The following is a 23,782-nucleotide window of genomic DNA, read 5'->3' as shown; positions in this document are numbered from 1 at the left end:
ATCAATTAAATTATATTTTAAACTGAACTGAAGATTTAAGAATAACTAGTTGGGAAACATTAGCCTTAATCTTATATTCATTATAAACCATTAAATTGCTTTCTTAATTTATGAAGTTTCCCAGAACATTAGGTTTCTTGATCAGCTTATCTTAAGATAACCCAAGCTATCACTCATTTACTGAACACAAGTTCATATCGCTAATTTTTTAGACAAATTTTGTGATAAAAGTATTTAAAGTTGTCAAGTGCCGTATGTCACGCTCGGTTTATTCAAGATATAATATAATAAGATAACATAATAATATTTTTGAATATTTACTCCAAAAACATGTTTTTGACCCATGCCACTCTTTTAGTAAATGAGCGATAAAATCTCAAGATAACTCATGTTATGATTTATTTCGTTGGCTGCACTCGTTAGCAAATAATCAATAGGAAAAGTATTAAATAAATATGGGTTTAACGATCTGATAAGGGTGACCTTGACCAGCCTTTCCTGACCAAGTCAAGCCAATAATATCCCCCTGGCGATATAAAAATAGACTTACAATGTCACCGTTGGGCAGGTCGGGTGGCAGCCAGGATATAATGATTTTCGAGCTCGACGCGGGTATCGCCTTAATGGCCTGCGGGGCCGAGGGCACTGCATTCCACAATTGCGATTGCACAAATAAATGCACGAATATATATAGATGTATATATGTGGTATATGAATAAATGTATATATCAGCAGATGGGTGTGTGCACGGTGTTGCATGGAAATTGCCAGCGCGGCAACGACAACGAATCGAGGTGGCTGGCGAGGATTTGGGATGGGCAGGATGGGCAGGATGGGCAGGAAGGGCTGGAAGGGCTGGATGGGCTGGCTGGGCAGGAAGGGATTGGGGGCGTGCCGCACCTCGTTTGCGTTCATTGAACCGAATGCCACTTACCATCCTCGTGGGTGCGGCAATAAAACGGTTTGGTTTTCATGCCATCGCCTACTTTGGTGTAAGCCAAAACCCAGACCGTGTAGTTGGTGTATTTGCGCAGATTCTCGATGGTGACGTATTGATTTGTTGACTTGACAACCTCCGGATCGGTTTCTGAGCACGTGTAACCGAGGCAGTGCAGCAGGAGCAGGAGCAGGAACGGGAGCAGGAGCACCCAGAAGAAAGAGAGACGAGAACAATTAGCACTGATTGGAAATATGAGGACCATGAAGTGGGCTAATTAATTGCCGAGTGCCATAAATTTCAAAAATAAGTTGCACAAGCGGTCGACAACATTCTGGACACATTCCAGCTCGGTAATTGACCATCGATGGTATTGCATAAATGCAGCCGAGTCCCAATGAAACTGCAGTAATTGAAAGGGACCGAGGATTCCGGGTAATGGGTTGTTAAATTGCGAGTTACACATTCCTTTGTATTAACTCAGACTTAATGGAATTTATCCAAGTATTTAAAAAATGTTTATCAAAATTAATTAAATTTAAAATGTAAACCAGAGACTGGTTAAATTAAAAATATTTGATTCAGTTCTTTTAAGTGATATATTTTTTAAAATCTTCAGCGAGGCTGATTTAATAGGCTATCGATATCGTTCGTATTAACTCCACGATAAGTACTTCCGTGTGATGAAGTATTGAAGTGAACCCCTCGACTCCGTGACCTCTCGACCGTAAATGTGAAAGTATTTGGGGGTAGGGAGGAGCATAATAGACTTACCGTACAGCTCGTCGACCGATATGTAAAACACTTTGTAGCCCTTGATTTTTCCATTTTGGCCATCAATGTCCGGCGGTGACCAGGTGATGTAAATCGATGTGGAGCCTAGGACATCGCATTGCGGCGATTCAGGCGGGGATGAGGGAACTGCAGCACAGATGAAAAAGGGAAACAGTTTAATAAACGTGTTTGTCACACTAAAAAATGTAGTACGGAAATGGCATGGGAAGAACTTATTCAATTACTAGAAAATAAATCGAAAATGATGGCAGTGCTTCTCGAATTTTAAAAGTTTTATATTTTACGAGCCAACAGCCAAGTTTCCTAATTGGTTCACAAAGACAAATAAAAGTAGTTTTTTAATTTGATTACAAATAATTTTAAAATAGTCTTTGAAGTGTATATAAATGCAATCTTCCTGTCATTAATGGCTTTCTTTAAATATTATTTAATTTGAAGTTTTTTTTAATAATCAGTATAGTAAATTAGTTGGTGCAAAGGGAAATTGTTTTAAATAAAACCTACAGCTCTTGGTAAATTTTTTTCAGTGCCTACCCTGACTTTATCTAAAGTACCGGTGAGATTTCGTGTACGGGCAATTAACAAATGCAATCAATGGGAGCCAGGTGGCTCCGTCTCCTGCCCAACTCCCACATCCCCATCTCTGAGCACTCACCGTCCTCCATTGTTTGCACAGAAATCTCCTTGCTGGGCGGTCCGCTGCCCTGGCTGGTGTAGGCCTGGACAATTACGTGGTACTGGGTGAACTTGTTGAGGTTGGCCAGCACCGTCTCGCCTCCGAAATGGGATCGCACCTCGACGGTCTTGAAGCTGAAGCCCTGCGTGGGATTCACCTCCTTGTCCTCCGGTGTGAGGGACATCTGGTAGCCCACGTAGTAGCCGAGCAGGATGCCATTCCAGTGATCCCGCTCCGGAGCATCCCAGGTCACGAAGACCTCGGTGGAGCTCTTGGGATCTGCCCGCACGGTGAGTGGTGGACCCGAGGGCACCTCCTCCAGCGTGGTCACCTGCACCACTTCGGAGAACTCGGAGGCACCCAGCTTGTTCTCCGCCGACATCCGGATGTGGTAGGCCTTCGCCGGACGCAGTTGCTGGATGTTGATCACGGTCTGGGCTCCGGCGATGGTCAGGTGCTCTGCATTTTGCCAAATGTCTGATGGGAAATAGAAGTCTAATTACTTGTGTATTGATTAAGTTAATAGTTTATCACATTATCTACAAATGTATAAAATTAAAAACCTTATCTCAACCAATTAATTTAATTGAAATATCTTTTATATCTGTTAATGCACAGTGTTAGTGCTTTTAAGCCATTGTGTGGCATGTGGTATGATAACCAAATTTGTAAAAAAAAAAATGTATTTTAATGGGTCTACTTGGCTGATACGCAATTATCAAACCTTGAACATAACTAGGCGGGTACGTAATATTTGCCTATTTTAAGGCGTTTAAAGATACTTTTATTGTTATAAAATTGAATTTGTTAAATTTTTAATTCTATTTTAATTTTTAGCTTGAGAAAACATATATTTGTTTTGTAAATGTATCAAAAATGGTAACTTTGCTTCTTAAATTTGTGAAAGCCTTTATATTTTACGAAATGGTTCTTCAATTTTTGGCTAAAATCTAGAATCTAAAATCTCATCCAAGATCTAAATTTTCATTAATGTCTACCAGCTTTATCTACTTGTTCTCACCTGATATCTGTTTGTAGTAGATGTGGTACTCCTCGATGGGACTGTTGCCGGCGAAGGGCTGGCTCCAGGTGAGCTGCAGGCTGCGCGACTGCTGCGAGTTGATGCGGAGGTTCTTCGGCTGCTCGGGCACCTCCTGCACGATGAGCTGGATGGACATCTCGTCCTGCCAAAAATAGAATGGGTTTGTGTCAGTTTCGCCTAGCTATTCGGTTGACGACTATGATGATGATGATGGTGATAGTGGTGATAGTGATGGTGACGGTGATGGTGATGGTAATGGGGATGGACTTGGGCCGAGTTGGCGCATTAAGAGTTCATTTGCGCCCAGTGAAAGTCATGACAGGCAGCCAGTTGCAGCTGCTGTTCGAGTCTCATTCAAATGGCCATAAATTAGGGTTAACAGTGAGGGGGTGCGGAATTTCGGGTCAACTTGCAGACAGACGGGGCTGGAGCGAAACTTTTCTGACAGTGTGTGAGTTGTGCGTGCTGCAGGTTGGCAGGCGAACTTATAGATTACGAACACCCAAAAAAACAGCGTATTTAATACTTTATTAGATATTGTTTTAAAAAATAAATTTTTTTAGGCTTTAAAGGAATTAAATTGTCTTTTTTATAGTTATGTATTTATTTTCGAGAATTTTTATGGACAATAAAAGTCATTCGACTGTTGCTAGTGTATTTTTCATAAATTAAAATTAAGATGAAAAATTATTTGAGCAGCTACTTTGATTATTGAATAAAGTTGAATAGTCTTTGAAGCATACTTTGAGGCACAGTAATATTTTGATAAATATTGATTGCATTTTCTTCTTAGTCAAATAAATAAATAAGTAGATAGGGTAATTATTTTTTTGTATAATGTTGGGTGATTTTTAATAGCAATTCTGTTTTTTAAGTAAAAGGGCATAGTTTTCGAAGCATTCTTTTAGGTACAATCTATTTTTATTTTTCGATGAACATTGCTGATATTCTCTTCTGAACCCATATTAATTTTAAGTATATTAAACTAAACTTTTTCCCTGTGTAACCTAGTGATTTATCGCTGTTACAGAACTGACTACGTAGCAGCTCCCGATCGAAATGAACTAGAGCTCGGCCCAATTCCATTAGTCCAACGACAGTTTGATTTAAGTCAACCCAATGCGATACATAATAATATCACGGCTCCGATGTCGAGTGCCACACAAAAGTGTCAGCCTTGCAACTTACCTGTCCGAATGCATTGCTCGCCTGACAGATATAAATGCCCGTATCCTGGCGATATGTGTGCGAAATGCCCAATTCGGAGACCATTCCGTCGTCGAGCTCTTGATCTCTTATTGTGTAGCTGTGTGTGTGTGCGAGTGTGCCGTGTGATTTATATGCAAGTAAATGCATTTAAGAGACGCGGTGGCCAAAAACACAGATACAGATGCAGATGCGGATGCAGTTGCAGTTGCAGTTGCAGATGGAGATGCAGATACGGATACGTAGATGTGAATACGTGTTTGCGCAACGTGAGCGATGCAATGCAATTTTATAACAATGTTTTCCACGTTGTTGTTGCAGTTGTTGTTGGTGTTGGTGTGCCAGTTGTAGTTTTGTTGACAAAGACGAAGACATACGAGTCCGAAATGCACACACAGATACGCACATGCACGCGCACACGTGGCATTGGTGTGCGTGTGCAAATGGCATAAATAAATAAAACGCATGTGCATATTCAGATGTTTGCCAAGCCAAAGGCAGGTGGGTTGTCGTGGTGGTGGTGGTGGTGATGGTGTGGGCCGGAAGAAAAGAGAAAGCCGGAAATACATATACATTAAAACACTTACGATACACAAATATAAATACAAATACACAAGGACACAAGTGGGCACTAAAATGGAACTGAATCTTAACTATAAGCCCAGGAAAATGGCATTTCTAAATGGCAACGGCAGGCTCGAGTTTTCTCTGCCTTGCTGGAGGGTCTTTATAAAGTTTTTCAAGAGAGTATACTTGTAAAAAAAATAGTTATCTACTCAAGAATTAGATTATATTTTAAGAGCAGTACTATTAAGTTTAGATTTTAAATTCTAGTCTGACCTATTTTACTATATACCTCCAGATAACTTATAAACATTATATTATTATATTTTTAAGTGATTATGGTCAAATGAAACTTGCTTGAATGTCTGCTAGCTAACTGAATTATTTCCATTTTTTTAAAAGTATATTCTGCATAAAAATATTTTATAAATTAATATATCACATCAATCTTTAAAGCTTATGTATCCCCGACTTTTTTAAATAGATCCTGTTGGTTAGTCGAAATTTTAGCAAGTGCGATCTGGCCACTAGCAAATACGAGAAGCTGCAGAAGGCCCTTGATTGGAGTCTGGAATATGAGAAATCCTTTTGCGAAAATATAAGGCGGACACAGAGAGACTCAGAACTCATTGCCTGGCGAAAATTGAGTTAGGCCCTGGCCAAGTACTGGTATCCATTCCCATTTCCAGGACCAGAACTCAAACCGAAATCCGAGCAACGACAGAACTCCTTTAATTAAAACCAATTTGTTGTTTGCAATCGACTTGGAATTGATTTCGCCAGACACGCAGACAACCATGGGTGGGGAAAAGTCCCTGAAAGGGGGGAGGGGGGCACTCTTACCGGGAATCCAGCGACTCGTCGAGATACTGTTGTGTTGTCTGGATTTTCCATTTGAAGTCGATGGGATTGTCGCCCTGCACGTTGCACTGCACATGGACCTGCTTGCCCTTGGCCACCGAAATCTGTTTCGTCTTCGTCTGAAAGTGGGCGGGCACTGGGGAGTACGAAAAGGGGCGTGGCAGTTGGGTTTAGGTGTGTTATATGTTGTGTGGCTTAAAACTAATTAAGGGGCAATCTATTTTATATAACCACGTTTAAAAGTTGGTAATTTAAAACTGATATTATATAATTTTATGGAAATAATTAGATTTACTTGTAATTTGTTTTAAATTTTGAGAGGTTCAAGTATGACCGACTTGTTTTAATTTAGAATAATATTTGAGGATACTATGTTATCACAAGTTCTGATGGAGGTACTCACCATTCACTTTGAGGAACATGACCTTGCTCACGCCTGAACCAATATTATTCTTGGCCTCGCACAGAAAATGACCTTGCGACTCCTTGCTGATTTTCTTAAAGAAAATGGTTCCGTTGGGAAATAGCTGCACAGTGGGCTCGTAGAGGAAGTCCTTGTACTCCCCGGGCGTTGGTCCAATGGCTTTTTTCCAGGTGATGGTTGGCGTGGGATAGCCCGACGACTGGCAGTGGAGAAGCACATCCGCCCCCGCCTGGGCACTCGAGTCCTTTGGCTCCAGGATCCACTTGGGGGGCACATTTACGGTCAGGGGCACGGTGAATCTCTCGGTGCCCGCCACATTGCTCGCTATGCACGTATAGTTCCCCGAGTGATCGGAGGATATGTGCTCGATGACCAAACTAGCCGAGTACTCGTCCAGGCGCCGGAACACCTCATTGCTGTCACAAAAAATTTGAAGATTTCGAATGGGATCGATTATAGTTGGTATAAAACTATAAATAAATGTTTAAATTTTAATAACTTAAAGCAAATAAGTAATCTTAAATATTTTTTAGATGAACCAAATGTTATTTTAGGTTCTTACACTTCAGTAAAACCTTTAGTAAATTCTCAGAAAATCTCTAATTTTAAAAACATACATATTTATAAACAATGCAATTATATAAGTATCGTTAGAAGTTGGATTATATATAAAAAAATTTTTAAGCATTCGTTTTTCTACAAACCTTTATTGGTTACAACATTTTTTTTATAAAACCATAATTGGATATCTATATCATAATAAAAAAATTATTTCACATATAACCTTAAGTTTTGATATAATTTGTTCGAAAGCGCCAATGAGAAAACTTTGGAACTCAACTAAAATATTTTCAAGGCATACTTAAAATTTAAATTTATATATTTTTTTAAAATTATAGTAAGATGTTAAATGCATTAAAAAGAGATCTCACCCAGTGCCGATCAGGGGCTTTCCGTTGCGTTCCCAGCGAAAGCTGACGGGCAGGTCGCCCTCGAGGATCTGGCAGGAGATGGCGGCGCGCATTCCCTCGCGGAGCATGTTCGTCATCGCCTGGATGGGCATGATTTTCGGAGGCACTAAAACACGGAAGGAAGGAAGCCATAAAACATGAAACACAAATCGAAATCCCAAAACATTTGGCTAGTAAAAACTTGGAGTGTCGCACAACCGGCTAACAATTGCCATGGCAGTTGGCTTGAGCACAAAACCCAGTGAGCCCGATAATCAAGGAGTACGGGGGCGTTTGGAGGCAGGGTAGTGCCAATTGTGGGCGTGGCACTCGCATCAATGCAGCTGCGGCTTAGCAACAGCTGCCGAGTGAATTATTATAAAGAGTGGGGAGTGGGCGGCGGATGACGAGGCGGAGTTGCCGCAGACAGAACACAAAAGTCAATGACTTCATTGTGGGTCTGCTGGGCCCACTAACCGCCCTGCAGCCACCCACTAGCCACCCTCAAACCACCCACAAACCACCCCCTGCATGTGCATTAACTGGGAAAATAGTGGCTTTTGCTTTTGCTTTTGCTGTTGCGGCTGCATAGTTTCGTTCGCCACTCTAATTGGAATAGTTTCATTGTAGCAGCTGCAACGGCTTTTTGCAGCCTCAACATACTTCTACTTCTATTTCTATTTCCACTTGCACTTCTAATTTTAAATATTGGCAAACACACTGAAACACACTCACCCAGTACTTGGATCTCCACATTTCGCCGGGATGTTTGCTTTTGTTTGTTCTGGGCCATGCACGTGTAGGTTCCCGCATCCTCGAGGCGCTGCAGTTGCTCGATAATTAAGGTGCCATTGTTGTAGGCACGCTGCCTGCGATTTATGGGCAGCGTTTGGCCATCTTTTTTTTTTAAGCCACCCCATGATAAAAAATAGAAGAAAAATGGGAGAAATTGGAGAAAGCGGAGCGAGGTTGGCAATTAATTTGGCTGCCCACATAAAACAAACTTATGCGATTTATGACTGGCCATATAGCATTCGGTGTCTCTACTATAATTTTTTTTGTTTCGTAGCTAGCTTAATTTATTTGCATGCACCCGCACAGGATGACAAGTTTTTTAAGAGCTTTTTGGTTAAGAAATAAGCAAAAATAAAAGTGGATTTATCGATGCAGCCTGGGGGAAATACATGAAAGTTTATTGTCTTTGAATTTATACTTTCAATTTATTTTATATATTTTTTTCAGATAAATGGTAATAAATGCACTTCTTTGGTATTCTATAAAATTTATTAAAAGAAGATCCAGTGAGCTGTCAACTTGATATTTAATGCACTACATGTTTCAATATTTAAACACCTCAAATGAGAACTCGCTAGTGTATTTCTTTCTCGGGGCCTTGACTCGTATATTTATGCTTATTATATTTCTTTTCGGCAATATTCGCCATGATAAACACGAATTCATGTTGACACACTCGCTTGCAAACGCGCAAAGATAATAATTAATAACAGAAAAAAAATCCAGACCATGTATTCGAATTTAAATTTTATTTCGCTTGAAACCGAAAGAAAACAGTTTCGAAAAAATAACGTTCATTTTGTAGTTTTAATAATTTTCACTGATATGCGCAATAACAAACATACCATTTTTAATAACAAACAACTGGCCAAAAGGCAAATAGGCATAAAGCAAAATATCGAAATGACCAAAAAAAGAAATCCATATATATATATCGCAAACATCGCATATCCTAATGGAAAGATATATGTTTATACATATGTATATGGCTCACCTCGCTCCCAGTGAATTTTATCGATGGGGTAACCAGCCACGGGACATTTAACAATCAAATCAGAGCCAGAAATCCCAGTTATTTTTGGCATTTCGCGTATGTAAGGCAATCCATAGATGTTCACTTTGGCGCTGTGCGAGACTCTGGAAATAAAACATTGGCAGACGTTTAGCTCTGGGATGGAGATGGGATCGTGAAGGGAAAAATGCAAATATATTGTCATAATATTCCTAAGATTATCGGGGGTTTTTGTGGATATTATATCTCTTAAAATTGTGAAGAGGTTAATAAGAATAAATATTTTCTGAGAAATATTTTATACTAGTTTAAGAAATAGCATAACTATTAAATATAAGAATCCTTCACATTTACTAGAATTTGTCTAAACATATATGAACTTAAACTTTTTTTTTTCAGTTTTTTTGTATATCTTTTTTGATTGATATAGACTCTTAGTCAACATTTTATTAATTTTTCGTGTCTGGTTTTAGACAGCTCTTCCATCTCTAGAAGGCAGTTGCCTTGGCTCAGCAAATGGTTTGGATTTTATGCCGCTCCCCTGCCTGCAAACAAGGCCTGGCCATTGTTTCGTTTTTTTCCCCAAGCCTTTTATATATTTTTTTTTTTTTCCTATGTACAGCTAAATTTATGATTTAGCATGGAAATGCTTTTTATGCCCCTATCGGAGCCTATGCAACATATCCAGCCTATTCAGGCGATCCACCTCTATCCCTATAGGAAAGTTCTCTCGAAATGTGTGTTTTATTTATGGAACCGCGGCTACTCACTTGCCAATTGCATTCTGGGCCGTGCAGGTGTACTCCCCGCCGTCCTCCTCCTTGACATTTGATATATTCACGTGGCTGATGACATCGTCGTGGATGGTAACATATTGACCCACTAAAAAGCGCGAGCTGTCTGGTATCTGAAGAGGGGGATTCGTTATTTGATATACGTTATCAGAGTAGTGGGCCAATTAGCAAGAGCCCTACTCAGAGGCTCAGGGGGGAAATCACGGAGAAATGAAAAAATCATGTAAATCGAATTGATTGGAATTGTGCATAAAATTTGCAGAGCACCGAAAAGTGGAAAGTCGGAGTGGGACTCTCGAAAGGAAAATGAAAATTTATGCAAATAAACGAAACAAATCCATGCAAAAATATAGCCAGGCAAAAGGAAAAAGGGCAACAGAACAGAAATTCTTGAAACGAAAAAATTCGAGTGGAGCTGGGGAAGGCCAAAGCAAAAGATGGGCATCCCAAGTATGCACTTGGTTTTGAGTATTTTTTTGTTAGCAAAAGGGAAATTCGGTTTCTAAAATATGTATGTATACTCTAGAAAGCTGGAGATGAATGTTGCTGCGATAACAGTAACTGTAACAAATATCTGGGAATCATTTCGGGTTTAACTATCAGCAGATGCTTGGCGGAAACGGAAGTACTGCCTGCATTTCCGCCTCAAACTCAGCAGGAGTTTGGCGGCTAAACTCACCGGAAATCCGTCCAGGGACCATGTAAATTGAGGCAGTGGATTTCCGGTGGCTACGCACTTCAATGATACCGTGGGTCCCGGCTGCAGCGTCTGCTCGGAGAACCAATAAAGCAGTTCCGGCGAGGCATCTGAAATGAGCATTAAACGGGAAGGACGAAAGTCGGGGTGAGTCGGTTTAAAACTTTACTCAAATGAGGAGGATTCTGTGGAAAGGACGTCTGTCTGTCTATCTGTGGAAGTTTCATTAGTGTCTGCTGAAAGGGATCTGCTCCTGCACATGTGCTCCAGGGTTTGGGCTTGTGTCCTCTCCCCTGCTTCAACTTTACTTTTTTGATTGCAGAAAGATGATTGCATCGATGGCTTGCTTCTTAATTATGCACATGAATGAGTCAGTGCTGAATGGGTGTGGAAATCTTCATAAACTAGCATTCAAAGGAACTCTCAAACTGTAAGAGACCCAAAATAATAAATAAGGAATGGCAAAAAAGGTTATTGGAAGACCTTTATTAGTATGAACATGTCATCTTTCACCATCAGCTTTAACTATTTTCAAGTGATTTTTAAGGGCGACTTTTCAAGGTATGCATTACACAGATATTACTTTAACTTGATTCTTGGCAAACTTCGTTAATTATTTGTTTAAGGCAGCCCAAAAAAAATGGCTTACGCTAACTTAAGTATTTAAGGGGAATTATGGAACTCTTTGCTCTGCAACCTAGAATACTTAAATGACACATGGCATAAGCAGGTCTACCATCTCTCTGAAAACATTTCGTTAGCCAAAAGCAGATTGCACTTTTCGTTGGCACAGCATTTGCTCAGTTTTCATTGCTTTTCCTTGCGAATTGCTTATGTGGAGCCAAGGCAAACGGAAAATGCATTTGACAAGCGAGCAAATGCTATCCAGCTGATGGAAATTGTATCAATTTCCTCTGGATTTTTCGGCTCTGCTTTTTCCAGTTATAAGCTGCCATATTTATTTGCACTGGCACACACACATTCGCACACCATGGTGTACAGTGGCGGATCCACGGGGGGGGAAATTAGGGAAATTTCCCCCCCCTTGGAACCACAGAACCTGAAAATTTTACTTGTTTGCTAGAAAAATATTCTCTGCAATAAAAAAATGAAAATACAACAGTGACACTCTTCTCACCAAATAATATTTTTGTTTTATAATTTGTACTGTATTTCTCTCGCAATAATAAGTTTGAACCCCAAATCGAAGAATAAGTTCAATTTCCCCCCCCAAGAATCGTCTCTGGATCCGCCACTGATGGTGTAGCATTCGAATACTGTTGCACCGTTGACACAATTGCTGCCATATCCGGCCGCTTAATGGCGCTTTTCTCGGTGGTTGAGTGAGGGGGCTGGGCTTTTAACACCCGAAGGCAAAGGGAAGGGGGTATTCCACTTCCTGCTCCCGCACTTCTGCCCCTTTTTCCCCTCTATTGTGCGAAGCATGCCAATAATATATCGAAATCAATTTCCGCTTGCGCCTAAAAGCAAATCACAAAATGTTGGCAAAGCGACAAAGCGCGAATGTGTCTGCTGTGATGTTTATGCGGCATGGGATAACGAGATTACGTAGATATAAGGGCTATTAAGCGGATTATTCTTTCAATCTTGTGGCTCGAAACGAAAGAACAAGAATACTCAAATTGGGATGATAGATTATTTGGAGAATATAGCTAAAAAGTTATACTTTTTATTAAGACAATCTGACACAATACCTTATGAAGATAAGAAAAAGTATCAAGTCTTTAGACAGTTGCCATAAAATTAAATTTAACAAGAATTTTTCACCGATTTTTAGATGAAGATTTTTAAAAATGTTGGAACCTAAGAACAGAACTAAAAATAAAACGAATGGATTTTATTGAAACTCGTTCAACAAATTAAGGCAGAGTTTTCATCAAAAGCAAAAATATCTTTCCTAATTCTTGTTCTTCACACAATACTTGAGTTAATACCCCCACTAAACTGCTAGCATTTTTCCCTCCCCATCGTAATACAGATGATCCCAGATTTGAGTTAATCGTATTGAGGCCACGCATAAACCCCTCAAAGCGTACTGATTCATCCTGCTCCGGTTTCGTTTGAGTGGGTGAGTGTGTGACAGGCCCTAAGGAATCTAAGCGATACAATGTGCTCCCCCATCCATGATATCCAACCCCCTTCAAAGGCCATGCCCATGCCCCGCTGTTTAGTGTCTGCGGCTAGATTTTTAGTGCTGGTAATAAAATTAAGTCGTCGTCGCTGCGTTTTATGGCCAACTCCTCATTGTTGTTGCCCCACTGTGATTTGTTGGCGTAGCTCTGGTTGTTTTTGTTGTCGGTGAAAAATGTTAGCAATTTGCTAAATTAGAAAATAATGAAATGCAATTATGACAAACATTTATTTGTGCGGTCTGCGGTCGTCATTCGCCGGCTTCGAGGAGGAAATTACGCTTTTGATTGAGATGAAATGTTTCGGGGGACTATGTGAGTGTGTGTGTGGGCGGTCATAAGTGGTTATTAATGGCCATAACGATGGATGGCCAATTTATTAGCCCGAGTGGGCATGGCAATATCATTACTCACCGCCCAACTGCAGCTCGGCGGTCGATTGGATCTGCTCCCACTCGTTGGACACGAAGCACTGGTACATGCCGGGGTCCTCCTTTTGCACTTTTTTAATAATTAGCCGGGGTGGATCGGTGAGGATCTGAAATGGGGATATATAAAACATCAGAAAACGCTAGACGACTCATAGAATCGAATCATAGAATCGAATCATAGAGTCGAATCATAGAATAGAATCATAGCAAAATAAAAAGTAGGATAAAAACAATAAAAAATGTTATATACATATATTTTATGGAAATCGAAATGAATATTACCCACATACGAGTAATAGGGAAAACTGTGTTATTAAGTTCTCTTTTTTAAAGCTTGATAGCCAGTTGAATTGTGGATGATATGGGAGTGCCTGCTCACCTCAACACGATTGTCCCTGAGTATGGGTTTGCCGTCGTGCAGCCAGTTGACGTCGTGGACCGGATGGCCAGAGACAATGCATTGGAATTGCGCATCCTTATCGACATCGACCGTCTGCACCTGTGGCTGCAGGTGCGCCGTCAAAGGAGCTGTGTTTGCAGGGGGGATGAGAGAAGTGTTTTGAGTACCCTTTTTATTTTTTTTCTGCTGCCATCACGACAGACACACAGTGAAACCCAGACCCACTCACCTGTCACCGTTAGCGACACTTGGATGGTCTCCTCGCCCGCCGTATTGTTCACCCAGCACAAATATTTTCCACTATCCTCGAGACGTGCCTGCAATGGACGAAATCAATTGGCAATCAGTAGGGTTTCCCATCCTATCCCTTCACCCTTTGCCCGTCTGACTATGTCCTTTATGGGTTCAAAGAAAAAATTCCTGGGTGTGCTTTTGCATATCAAAGAAAAAACCTCATATTCAAGATGAGAGGACTTTTTGGTTCCTGCCTAAATTTATTAAATTTTTAAACATCAACCAATATGATCAAACAATAATATTGCCTTTTTTATAGTCAAATAAAATTATACTTGAAAAGATCTGGCTCTCTTATCTAAGATATTGAACACCAAGTCTTTTAAATCGTTAAATATTTGCTCAAATATTATGGTATCCTTTTTACACTCACAAAATGCAGCTTTTCTCTTATTATGGCACTTTGACAAAAAGATATTTAAATATTTATTTTTTTAAAAAAATAATATAATTTAAACTCTGGTACAATCTTTGGTTCGGGGGACTTTTCTAAAATATTTTTGTAAGAAGTATGCAAATTTGGTAAGTACAAAAATGTTTTCTTTAAAGTGTAACCCACGCACCTTGGTGATTTTGAGGAGCCCGGCGGATACGATGGTGATACGTTCGCTGAGTTGCAGTGGCAACAGCTGCTCGTTCTCCTCCTTGAACCACCTGGAAAAAAGAAGAGGATGACAGGGAGATGAAATGGCGCCCAAACAAAGGACCAGAAACCAAGACAAACACGGCGGAAATCGGGAATCGGCAATCGGGAAATTCATTTCCGCTATATTTACCCAAGATTTTGACAGTTGAACGCGAGTGGCGTTCGCGGGCTTTAAACCAATCAAAATGACGATTGAATTATCAATAATTTCGCTTCGGCCGTTTCCGTTTTTTTTTCCTGCGCACTGCACGTATCTTTTGATTGTTGGCTTGTTGTGCAGGTCGAGGTCCACATGCCAGATGAAATATATTTCAATAGTTCGTAAAAATGATTGCACTTAAGTGGGCATAACGAGGTTGGATGGGGTGCGGTGTGGGATTTATTTATACATATATGCATATGCATTGCCTTATTTAACGGGTATTTATGTTCGGATTGCAGATGTGCCGGGCATGTCGAATGCTTTATTTGTTTTGGCACAAAGCTTTCGGGGATATAGAACGAAAACAAAAGAAACATCTCGGTTTCAGTTTCGTTATCCTACTTCATATGCCAGAAATTATTTTTATTTAATTATATAACAACGAAATTAAATACTTATATGTAGCCATCATAAAAGGGTATTTTTTAATAACTGAAAATTCGATTTGCATTCATTTTTCAACCAGAAGAAATCGAATACTGGCGGCAGTTGAAGGTTGAAAATATCTCAATTGCGTAAATCAACAGATATTTTTTTCATTTTTATCTGGTGCGCGTGTCATAATCTGTTTGATGGCTGAATATTTTCAAGGCGCACATATGCAATCCGATTTTTTCCCCATAAAAAGTTATTGATTTTAATTCGGCTTTAATTGCACTTGAGTGCATTTCTCGTCTTACGAGGACGTTGCAAAGGCATGCCCATTTGCCCCTGGCATGGCATTTCTTAATTAAAATCAGGGAAAATTCCGAGCACGCAATGCATGGGGGTGCCGGGTGCGGGTAGGATTTCCAGACTCTGAGATATTTGCATATGAAATGCTGTTAAATTGGAAATATGGTCAGTGATTATCAACAACTGCATCAATATGGCACCGGGAGCTGAATGGAATCGACAGGACTGCGAGGAATACAAATGCACACAAAAGGCACAAAGGAATTGCGAGCGAAACAAAAGCGTCACTCGCCCGAAACTATGCAATGAAAAAAGGATTTCAAATACTAGCCAGCGAGACAAAAACACCGAAAAACAACAGAGTTCCATGGCACTGAGCAACAACATGGCCAACTATTTTCACATTTATGAGCCAGGACCTCCAGGTCGCCTTTGGAAAACAATGCAGAATGCAGCGGCGGCAAACAAAACTCATCGCCTCCCGCGCGATTCTTTTTGGAGATCCTTGGTTTCTCTCTGGGTTTTCACAGGGCTTTCACTGGGTTTTCTCGGGGCTTTCTCTTTCTCGCCACAGCGGGAGACATCAAATGAAAGGCACTCGCGATGTGGCACATCCTGGGCGCATTTTTTATGCATGCAGCCCGAAGGACGAAGGAGCCTCGGAGTGTAAATGTAAAGGGAAAATCGTAGGACAGCCATGAACCGTGAGCCGCCAGCTACAATGGCATATTACATGGCATCCTGCTCGGACAGGGATGGTATGAGGATCCGTATTCCCATCCCCACCACATGCATGTTTTAGTGCCCGAAAATCGCTATGATGAGCCAAAGGCCAAAGTGGCCAGTGTATATGTATGAATGACGGATTCCACCCTCCCCCTTTTATCCATATCTTAAAAGTGCTAAAAACTTGAGCGACGTTTCGGAAAGCCATTTGCCATTTCGGCCATAAACGCCGCTCAGCTTTTGATTGATTTGTGTCTCTGACAGGGAATCCCCCGGCTCGCGTCAAGACAAACGCCTCCGAAAGATTGGTCCAATAAACAACTTTGATGTACGTAGGCGCGGTCCAGGACTGGCAGCTGTTCACCGTACTCCAAAATGGCCTTAAGCATAAATTGACGGACGCTAAAAAAAGACCCAAAAAGTAACCAGCAAGCAACGTATGCTATAAATATGCCCAAGATTTGAGTGGCCTAGAAGGTATCTTTTTTAAATGTAATGTAAAATTAATCCAGCTTGAAATGAAAAAAAATAGCTCTTCTTCCTTTAACGAAACTCTTTATAATTATAATATTTTAAGATTCACTAAATAAATAGAATTAAGAAAATTGAATATATTTTCTTAATCAATTTATCTGTAGTTTTTTGCGTTGTCTTTAATTTTTTATCTAATCTAAATTTATTTTTTCATGAAATTAACTATAAATAGCTTCGAAGACTGTTTATTTACTTATCAGTTCCCTTCCTAAGTGCCTAATCATAGGCTTATCCCCTATTATCCCTTCCAAGCCCAAGCTGACCTCCCTTGCCCCCATGAGAATCGCATAGAGAGGCTCTGCGGGATTCGACCTAACCCCGAATTCGACCCACACACACTGGGCCGACCGGAGGGCATTCCCTTGCCGCCGAGCGCCCCACATTTTGACAATTTGGCTGACATTTTTATTATGATTTTTTCTGACATCGCGGGGCCTTACATTTTTTTATGCTTTTCGGTTCGTGTCGCCGCTTCTTTTTTGTTGTATTTGCCGAGAGCGTTAAATATTTCACATTGTCATAAAGTGTGCGCCAACTGCAGCTGCGGGTTGGATACCGCCGAACCCACTGAGAGCTGCGTCCTGTGTCCTGCGTCCTGCATCCCAATGTCCCGATGTCCCGTGTCCCGTGTCCTGTGACACGGCCACGTGTACCAAGTGCTCCTGCTGTTCTTGTTGATTTTTTCGCGCACATTTTCGCAATGTGGTTGTTGTGTTTTACTCACCGATATGTTGGCACCGGATGTCCTTGAGCTATGCACGGCAACGTTGTTTGGCCATTAAGGACAACATGCCGCATCGAATGCTTCTCCACGTTGATGCGCGGCTGTACCATGCCCTTGGGCTCTGTTACAATAATGCGGCCGGGATATGTGGAAATTTGTATTTCACCTGGGGATGAGAAAAAAATGAAAAAAATCCGGGGAAAAACGTTGAAAAATATGCGAAAAAAATTGCTCAAGTGATGCCAGCTGACAGTGGGCCCCCGTGGCATATAATTAGATTTAAAGCGTCCCCCAATTTATGGCATGTCCTGCGGTCCCTGCCAAGGGTATATATATTTTAATTAATTGAAAGTAAATGAAAGCAATCAACTTGATTGCTAAAACCACCTGGCTGCCCCTCATTCTGTTGTTATTCCTCTTCATGGTTCCTTTTTTATGGCTGGGAAAAACCTTTATTACAGATGCAGACAGGACACGCACAGCTCCTAAATTAAGGCTGCAGGGGCATCGGAATCGGAATCTATAACGAACTTTAGAGATATCGGACAGCTGCTGCTGCATAATACACGGCCTAACTCGATTCTGCATCTTCATTATGGGGGCCATTGTTTGTATGGTACATGTAGGGAAAACCAGGTTCCATTGTTTGGCTGTCGAGTTATTGTGCTAAATAAATGGATTTTTGGTTTAAATTGTAATTACGTGAGGCGGTGCCCAAAAACCGTAGCCTGCTTTTGTGGGCCAGGTAAAAGGATCCAACCTAATGCAGCATGCGCCGTGCTTGATAAATGAATTACTCATGACCGCTACACACATCCTCCATCCTCATGTTACACTTTTAATGAGTGCCACTCCAGCGTGTTCGGGTGGTTGCCAAAATACGGGTGTTGGGGGTGGGGAATCCCCCGAATTAGCATTGTTTCGCCCAACTAATATGCAGCTCATAATTTCCACTTTTGGCCAAAACTGGAGCGCAACTTGCGGTTTTTGCGGCTCGATTCAATTTGATTAATTAAGCAAATAGCTGGCTAGCTGGTGAACTGGCAAACACAAATGACCCGGGGGCGGAAAAGCCATAAAACATAACCGGAATATAATGTAAATTCGGCTTTCAAGATGCAAACACAGAGCAAACTGTAAATAAATTGGACAAACAGAAAGGAACATTCGTACAATCACTCACATTCGCATAAAGAAAAGATTGAAAACGAAAAGAATAAAAGGGGAAAAAGGTTTTTTGAAAGGAGTGAACTTTTATCGTATTGATTGATGATGTGAAATATGCGCACAAAGGCTAATAGAAATTCAGCTTAAGCGCATTTTCACACACAATAAACTTCAAATAAGGGAGAGAATTTATCTCGGAAGGATCTCACGTATTGACTGTGTCGACACACACCCAGAATCAGTTGTACATATATATATCTACATCTACATTTGTGTGTACGCATGGAGGAGATTCCATTTCGGAACAGAACTCCCCAGAGCTCAATGCCCTTTGCCTGGCGATTGAATGTCACGCATCATAAATTATGCACAAAACGACAAATTGACTTTGGCCAAAGAGGACAAACTACTTCTTGTTTGCTGGGACTTAAGTAGAAAAGACAGAAAAAGGCACAGGCCAGTGTTTATTCTGGGAATTTAATTCTCTGAGCATATTCTTCTAACAATAAAATTAGCTGCCTTTAAAAGGGGGTGGAAAAAATAATATAAAAACCAATTTGATTGATCCCAGATTTATTTATGGAGTTATAATAAGCAAACAAGTATTCGCCTGGAATTTTAGAAAAATAATCTGTGTAGGCTCATCAAATATATTTAAGATAAAGCTGTATAAAAAAGTAGAAATGCAAAGACAATATAATATGAAAGCAATTTTGATATGTAAGTAGGAAACACCACAAATAACTAAAAAATATTAAATATTTTGTATATACTTAAAAACTTAATAGCTTTTATAAATTGTTTTAACTTTATCTATATTTAATCCATCAAAAATAAAGGAAGTCGTAAACGGCTTGTAATTTAAAAAACACATAAAAAGGGGGTATCGTTTATTTTGGCAATTAAGCTGGAGAAATTTAAACAACCTGACCATAAGAGGCTTTGCCTATAAGAATGATATATGCAGAATTTTCAGCATGTTTCATATGTAAGAAAAAGCTCCTTAATTGTCGTGGCAAACACGGTGCGTGCTGCCCTACAAAACGCCCTTCATTGGTTATTTATTCAACTTAATTATAGCTGCCCCGCCCAGAGCCAACAGTCCGGACTGATCCGTAGTCCGGAGTCCGGGGTGTCCGGAGTGTCCGAAGTCCAAAGTCCCCAGTCCGAAGTCCGGAGGAACTCATGCATCGCTCAGCTGGACGATTAAGCTGGCAATGCGATTATCACGTACCTGTCAGTCTATTTACAGTGCGGCATGTGTAGCTTTTGTACGCATCATTGGGCCCCGCATTATTTATGTACAATTCGCCGTTCGATAGCACCGTGTACTTGCCGCCGATGTCCGTGTTCGGATACAGATGCATGCCGGTGTCCTGCACCCAGGCGGTGACTATCACGAATTCCGACATGTAGCTGGGCACCTGTGATAATAAACAGTCGAGTGGTGGGATCGGGATTGGGATAAGCAAATTTGATGAGCGCATTTTCGTGGGTTGCGTTGGTGGTGGTTTTGTGGGTTTTGTGGGTTTACGGATCAAGTAAATGGGATTTGTGGGCTAAGTGAATTTTCGCGCGGTGTGTGTGGTCACTAGCCCAAAGGCAAGGGCCACAAAACTCCGCTGACATTTTGGATGATGGATGGGGATGTAGATGTGTATGCGGATGTGCACTGGGAGAAAAGAGGGGGTCGCTTACCTGACACTTTAGCACCGCCGTGTTGCCCGTCATCACGTATTCGTCGTGCACCTGAACCGCGTACTTCTGGTTGACGACTGTAACGAATTAAAAAGCATATTTTATGCAAATTGCTTTGGCTTTTAGGCTAATGTGGCTGAGTGACTGAAATATTGCGCATACGCGCCGTGGCCAGCATCTGCGGCCCGTTGAGTTCAAGAACAAACCGAAGCAATTATGTTTACCCATCCACCCCTACCTACCTTCCACTTGTTTTTTTATTAGCTAAAGGACCTCGTATTGTCCTCCTTTTTTGTGTGACTTTTAATTTTTAATGTGGCAGGACCACCACATAAACAAAAAAAAGGGATCCGCTTGGCTGCGACAGCCGAAATATGTGCCACATTAAGTTCAGTCATTCTCCGGTTACCTTCCCCGACCAAAAAACAAAAAGGAGCCCCTTTGCCCTGACATGTCCAACACATTGTGACACTTTACAAAAGTGCTGCCGTTTGTCAGCCAGACGAAGGTTGTTCCGTGGGCGGAAAAGGGGTGGCATTGGGTTGGTGTGGATTGTATTGGGGGCGGGAGAGGGATAGACGGGTGACAAGGCCGTTAAAAAATTGGATTTGCCAATTTGAGTTAAAGATTTTTTCGCGCTCCGTGTCCATGGCGCGAGCTCAGCGCGAAATTAAGAATGACAAGGATGCTAACAATGAGAGAAGTAAAGCTGGCACAGTGGTTGGAAGGATAAGGAATATAGCAATTCAAATTAGTTTTACTTAAAGTGATTTTTATTTTTTTTTGTCAATTTTAAGAATCCTGTAATTAAATTTATAATCCAAATTGGATATTTTTGATCAAAATTCTTCGATTTTTCTTATGCTTTATACAATTTAAAAGTATTTGCCCCGAATTTCAAAATATTTGAGTAGATGGTGATTTTTTCTATAATTTTAAAACACCATCTACATTTAATAAATTCTTTATTTAAATACACTATTATTAAAAAAAGTTAAAATATGTAACAAAAATTGTGTTTCAAATTAAAAATAAATTTTAAAATTGTACTTTCTTGAGTGTATAGACATGCACCAAGGCCTAAAAGGTGCTTTAAAAAATATAACTCATATTTTCAATAATATCTTTAAGCTTGGAAGTTTTAAGGAACGAATTTTGTAGACAATAATAATAATTATTGTAATTGTAATAATATTTTTTAATATGTATATGTGAATAAAATATTAACATTCATTAAAAATTATTTATATTTCAAGATGTTGAATAACTTTTTTAAAAAGACTAAAGCTACAAGATGTTGTTGTATGTATTGTATTTCGTTTCTGATTTTCTTAGCCCATTTGAACCACTGTGCGACTGGACAAATGCTTTGCATTTCAGTTAAAAGCTAAGCTCAGCTTCAGGTCTGCTTGCTGCTGGCAGTTGGCAAATTAATTAAGACGGACAAAGGCAATTGCCAACTGGCGTGCGTAAAGTGCGTTCCAGTGTTAGTCCCTCCATTGGGGACTCTCCTTCGAGGGCTAATCGTAAATAGATTAGGTCGCTGCCCAGCGGCATCCCATCTCACAACCCCAGTAAAACCGAAAACCAAAACTTATCCCAACTGAAACCGCTCTCAAATGCTGCTCACGCTTGGCTTTTTCTGGTTCGGCGTTTGTTTGCCAACTTTAATATGCTAAAATTGGATAAAAGTTTAATTTGAAAAGTTGTTGTTATTGTTTGCCTTATGCCCTGCTGTTGTTGTTGTTGTTGCTGTTGTGGTTCTATAACAGTGACTGAAAAAACTTTGTGACAACATTTTATTATAATTCCTCTGGCCGCTCTGTGTAGTTTAGTACAATTTTGTTTTTTGTATCTTCATTATTTGTATTGCCAGACTCCCGAACAAACGCCCAATTTTTTGTGCACTTCCGTCTTTTACTTTTTTTTTTTTGGTGTAGAGTTTTCTATTTTCAGCGATGGTAAAGTTTTTTCGCCTTTCATGTTGCATTTTGCATGAGAATTTCGTAAGGACAGGGGCGCCCAACAATGTTGTCAGGGGGGGAGTTGCTAGCGGGATGGGATGCCAAAAAAAGAAAGGGGAGCCGACAGGACAGGAACAGGACAGCTGGGCAGGAAAGTAAGTATGAAAGCTAAGTTTATAGTCGCCGCACAAAGTAAGTGCAAAAAGAGAGCGGGCGACATTCGCTGCACTCGGATTTTATGCGGAAATTCATTTCCGTTTTGTTTTGTGTGTGGAAAAGTTTTTCCTTCAGATCGGTGGGATGGGAGGGGTTTTTTTTGGTGGTGGGGTAGGAAATTTATGTTTATGATGTGCGTGCCGGAAAGATGCTTTTGGTATGCCTGTCTTCGCTGATTTGCAGTTATTGTGCGGATTTCACCCATCCACGGAATGTTTTTTTTTTTTTGGGGTGTCACTTGGACTATTAAATTACCATTTGATGTGGATCTGATTGCAAATATGAAATTCAATGCGATTGTGAGCGCATTCAGGAAAACGCAACAAAATCAGTTGATACTGTTTGCCTAAATTTAATTTTTTTAAGAAATAAAATTATCATTTCTTTTTAAGGTTGGAAAATGTATTATAAAGTAACATAATTTAAACCATGAAATTGAAAAAAAGTATTTAAATTTAAATTATTTTGCCATATTGTTTAGATAGTAAACGCGAAAATTCCGGGTTTTTAAATGACTGTGTGGATTAAATAAAAAGAGTTGCATTTGAAATGAAAAGTACCAAATGTAAATGTGATTTGTCACAAAAAATTCCAAAGTATTGGGTGCAATATAATGCCAAACCCTGGTAATGTGCTTTAATAGTAAATAATACCATTCATATGACAGTTTTTTAGATACCTTTATCATTTAGCCTTAACAAGAATTTTCATAATTAGGTAGTTATCATGTGAAAATGTGACAGGAAACTTGGAAAAAATACAAATCAGCCTTTTTTCGGTTATTTGCAGGTTAATATGCAAAACTCACCGAACTCCGTATCCTGTTGCCGACTCAAGGGGAATTTGAAGTGAACTCCGGTGGGGAGCATCCCCAACAATGTGCATTCAACTAATTAGAAACAAATTACGCAGGTTTCATACACAAGCAGCCAGCGGCAGTCGAGCAAACTTTCCTAGCTCAATCACAAACTTTGCACAGAATCTTGCAAGGATGTGCCAAGGACTTTTCTATGCCACTGTACCACTGCACATAGTATACATGGCATAGGTATACCTATGCATGGTCGTCTATCCGAGGGTGCTCCTGTGCGCTTTTGTTTGATGAAATGCAAAAGTGCAGGAAAAGTCAGCGCTGAAAAGTCGTGGCAGCGGCAACTTTGTGGCTCCCAGCATCATTCATCACTGTCAGCAGAACTTCTGCA

General features: G+C 40.3%; 1 protein-coding gene across 4 annotated transcripts in view; it reads right to left on the bottom strand.

The window, feature by feature from the left end:
- The window catches only part of LOC119552642 (Down syndrome cell adhesion molecule-like protein Dscam2), a 46,475-nt gene that overhangs the window by 4,709 nt on the left and 17,984 nt on the right, over nt 1-23,782 (bottom strand). For all 4 annotated transcript variants that reach the window (XM_037862335.1, XM_037862331.1, XM_037862332.1 and 1 more), the window contains exons 6-25: nt 20,401-20,477; nt 19,937-20,126; nt 17,536-17,701; nt 14,592-14,682; nt 13,964-14,051; nt 13,714-13,862; nt 13,318-13,441; nt 10,736-10,863; nt 10,033-10,169; nt 9,245-9,387; nt 8,191-8,352; nt 7,438-7,582; nt 6,485-6,921; nt 6,064-6,217; nt 4,639-4,756; nt 3,430-3,592; nt 2,388-2,885; nt 1,712-1,858; nt 935-1,087; nt 551-645 (exon numbers count right to left, since the gene is read on the bottom strand). In XM_037862335.1, the coding sequence (XP_037718263.1) occupies nt 551-645; nt 935-1,087; nt 1,712-1,858; nt 2,388-2,885; nt 3,430-3,592; nt 4,639-4,756; nt 6,064-6,217; nt 6,485-6,921; nt 7,438-7,582; nt 8,191-8,352; nt 9,245-9,387; nt 10,033-10,169; nt 10,736-10,863; nt 13,318-13,441; nt 13,714-13,862; nt 13,964-14,051; nt 14,592-14,682; nt 17,536-17,701; nt 19,937-20,126; nt 20,401-20,477 (3,365 nt within the window). The remainder of the gene's footprint in view (nt 1-550; nt 646-934; nt 1,088-1,711; nt 1,859-2,387; nt 2,886-3,429; nt 3,593-4,638; nt 4,757-6,063; nt 6,218-6,484; nt 6,922-7,437; nt 7,583-8,190; nt 8,353-9,244; nt 9,388-10,032; nt 10,170-10,735; nt 10,864-13,317; nt 13,442-13,713; nt 13,863-13,963; nt 14,052-14,591; nt 14,683-17,535; nt 17,702-19,936; nt 20,127-20,400; nt 20,478-23,782) is intronic.

The sequence above is a fragment of the Drosophila subpulchrella genome, chromosome 3L (assembly GCF_014743375.2).
Source record: "Drosophila subpulchrella strain 33 F10 #4 breed RU33 chromosome 3L, RU_Dsub_v1.1 Primary Assembly, whole genome shotgun sequence".
In the NCBI taxonomy this organism is placed as follows: Eukaryota; Metazoa; Arthropoda; class Insecta; order Diptera; family Drosophilidae; genus Drosophila; species Drosophila subpulchrella.
Note: the sequence above shows the minus strand (reverse complement) of the source record. Positions and strands in the feature narration are given on the sequence as shown.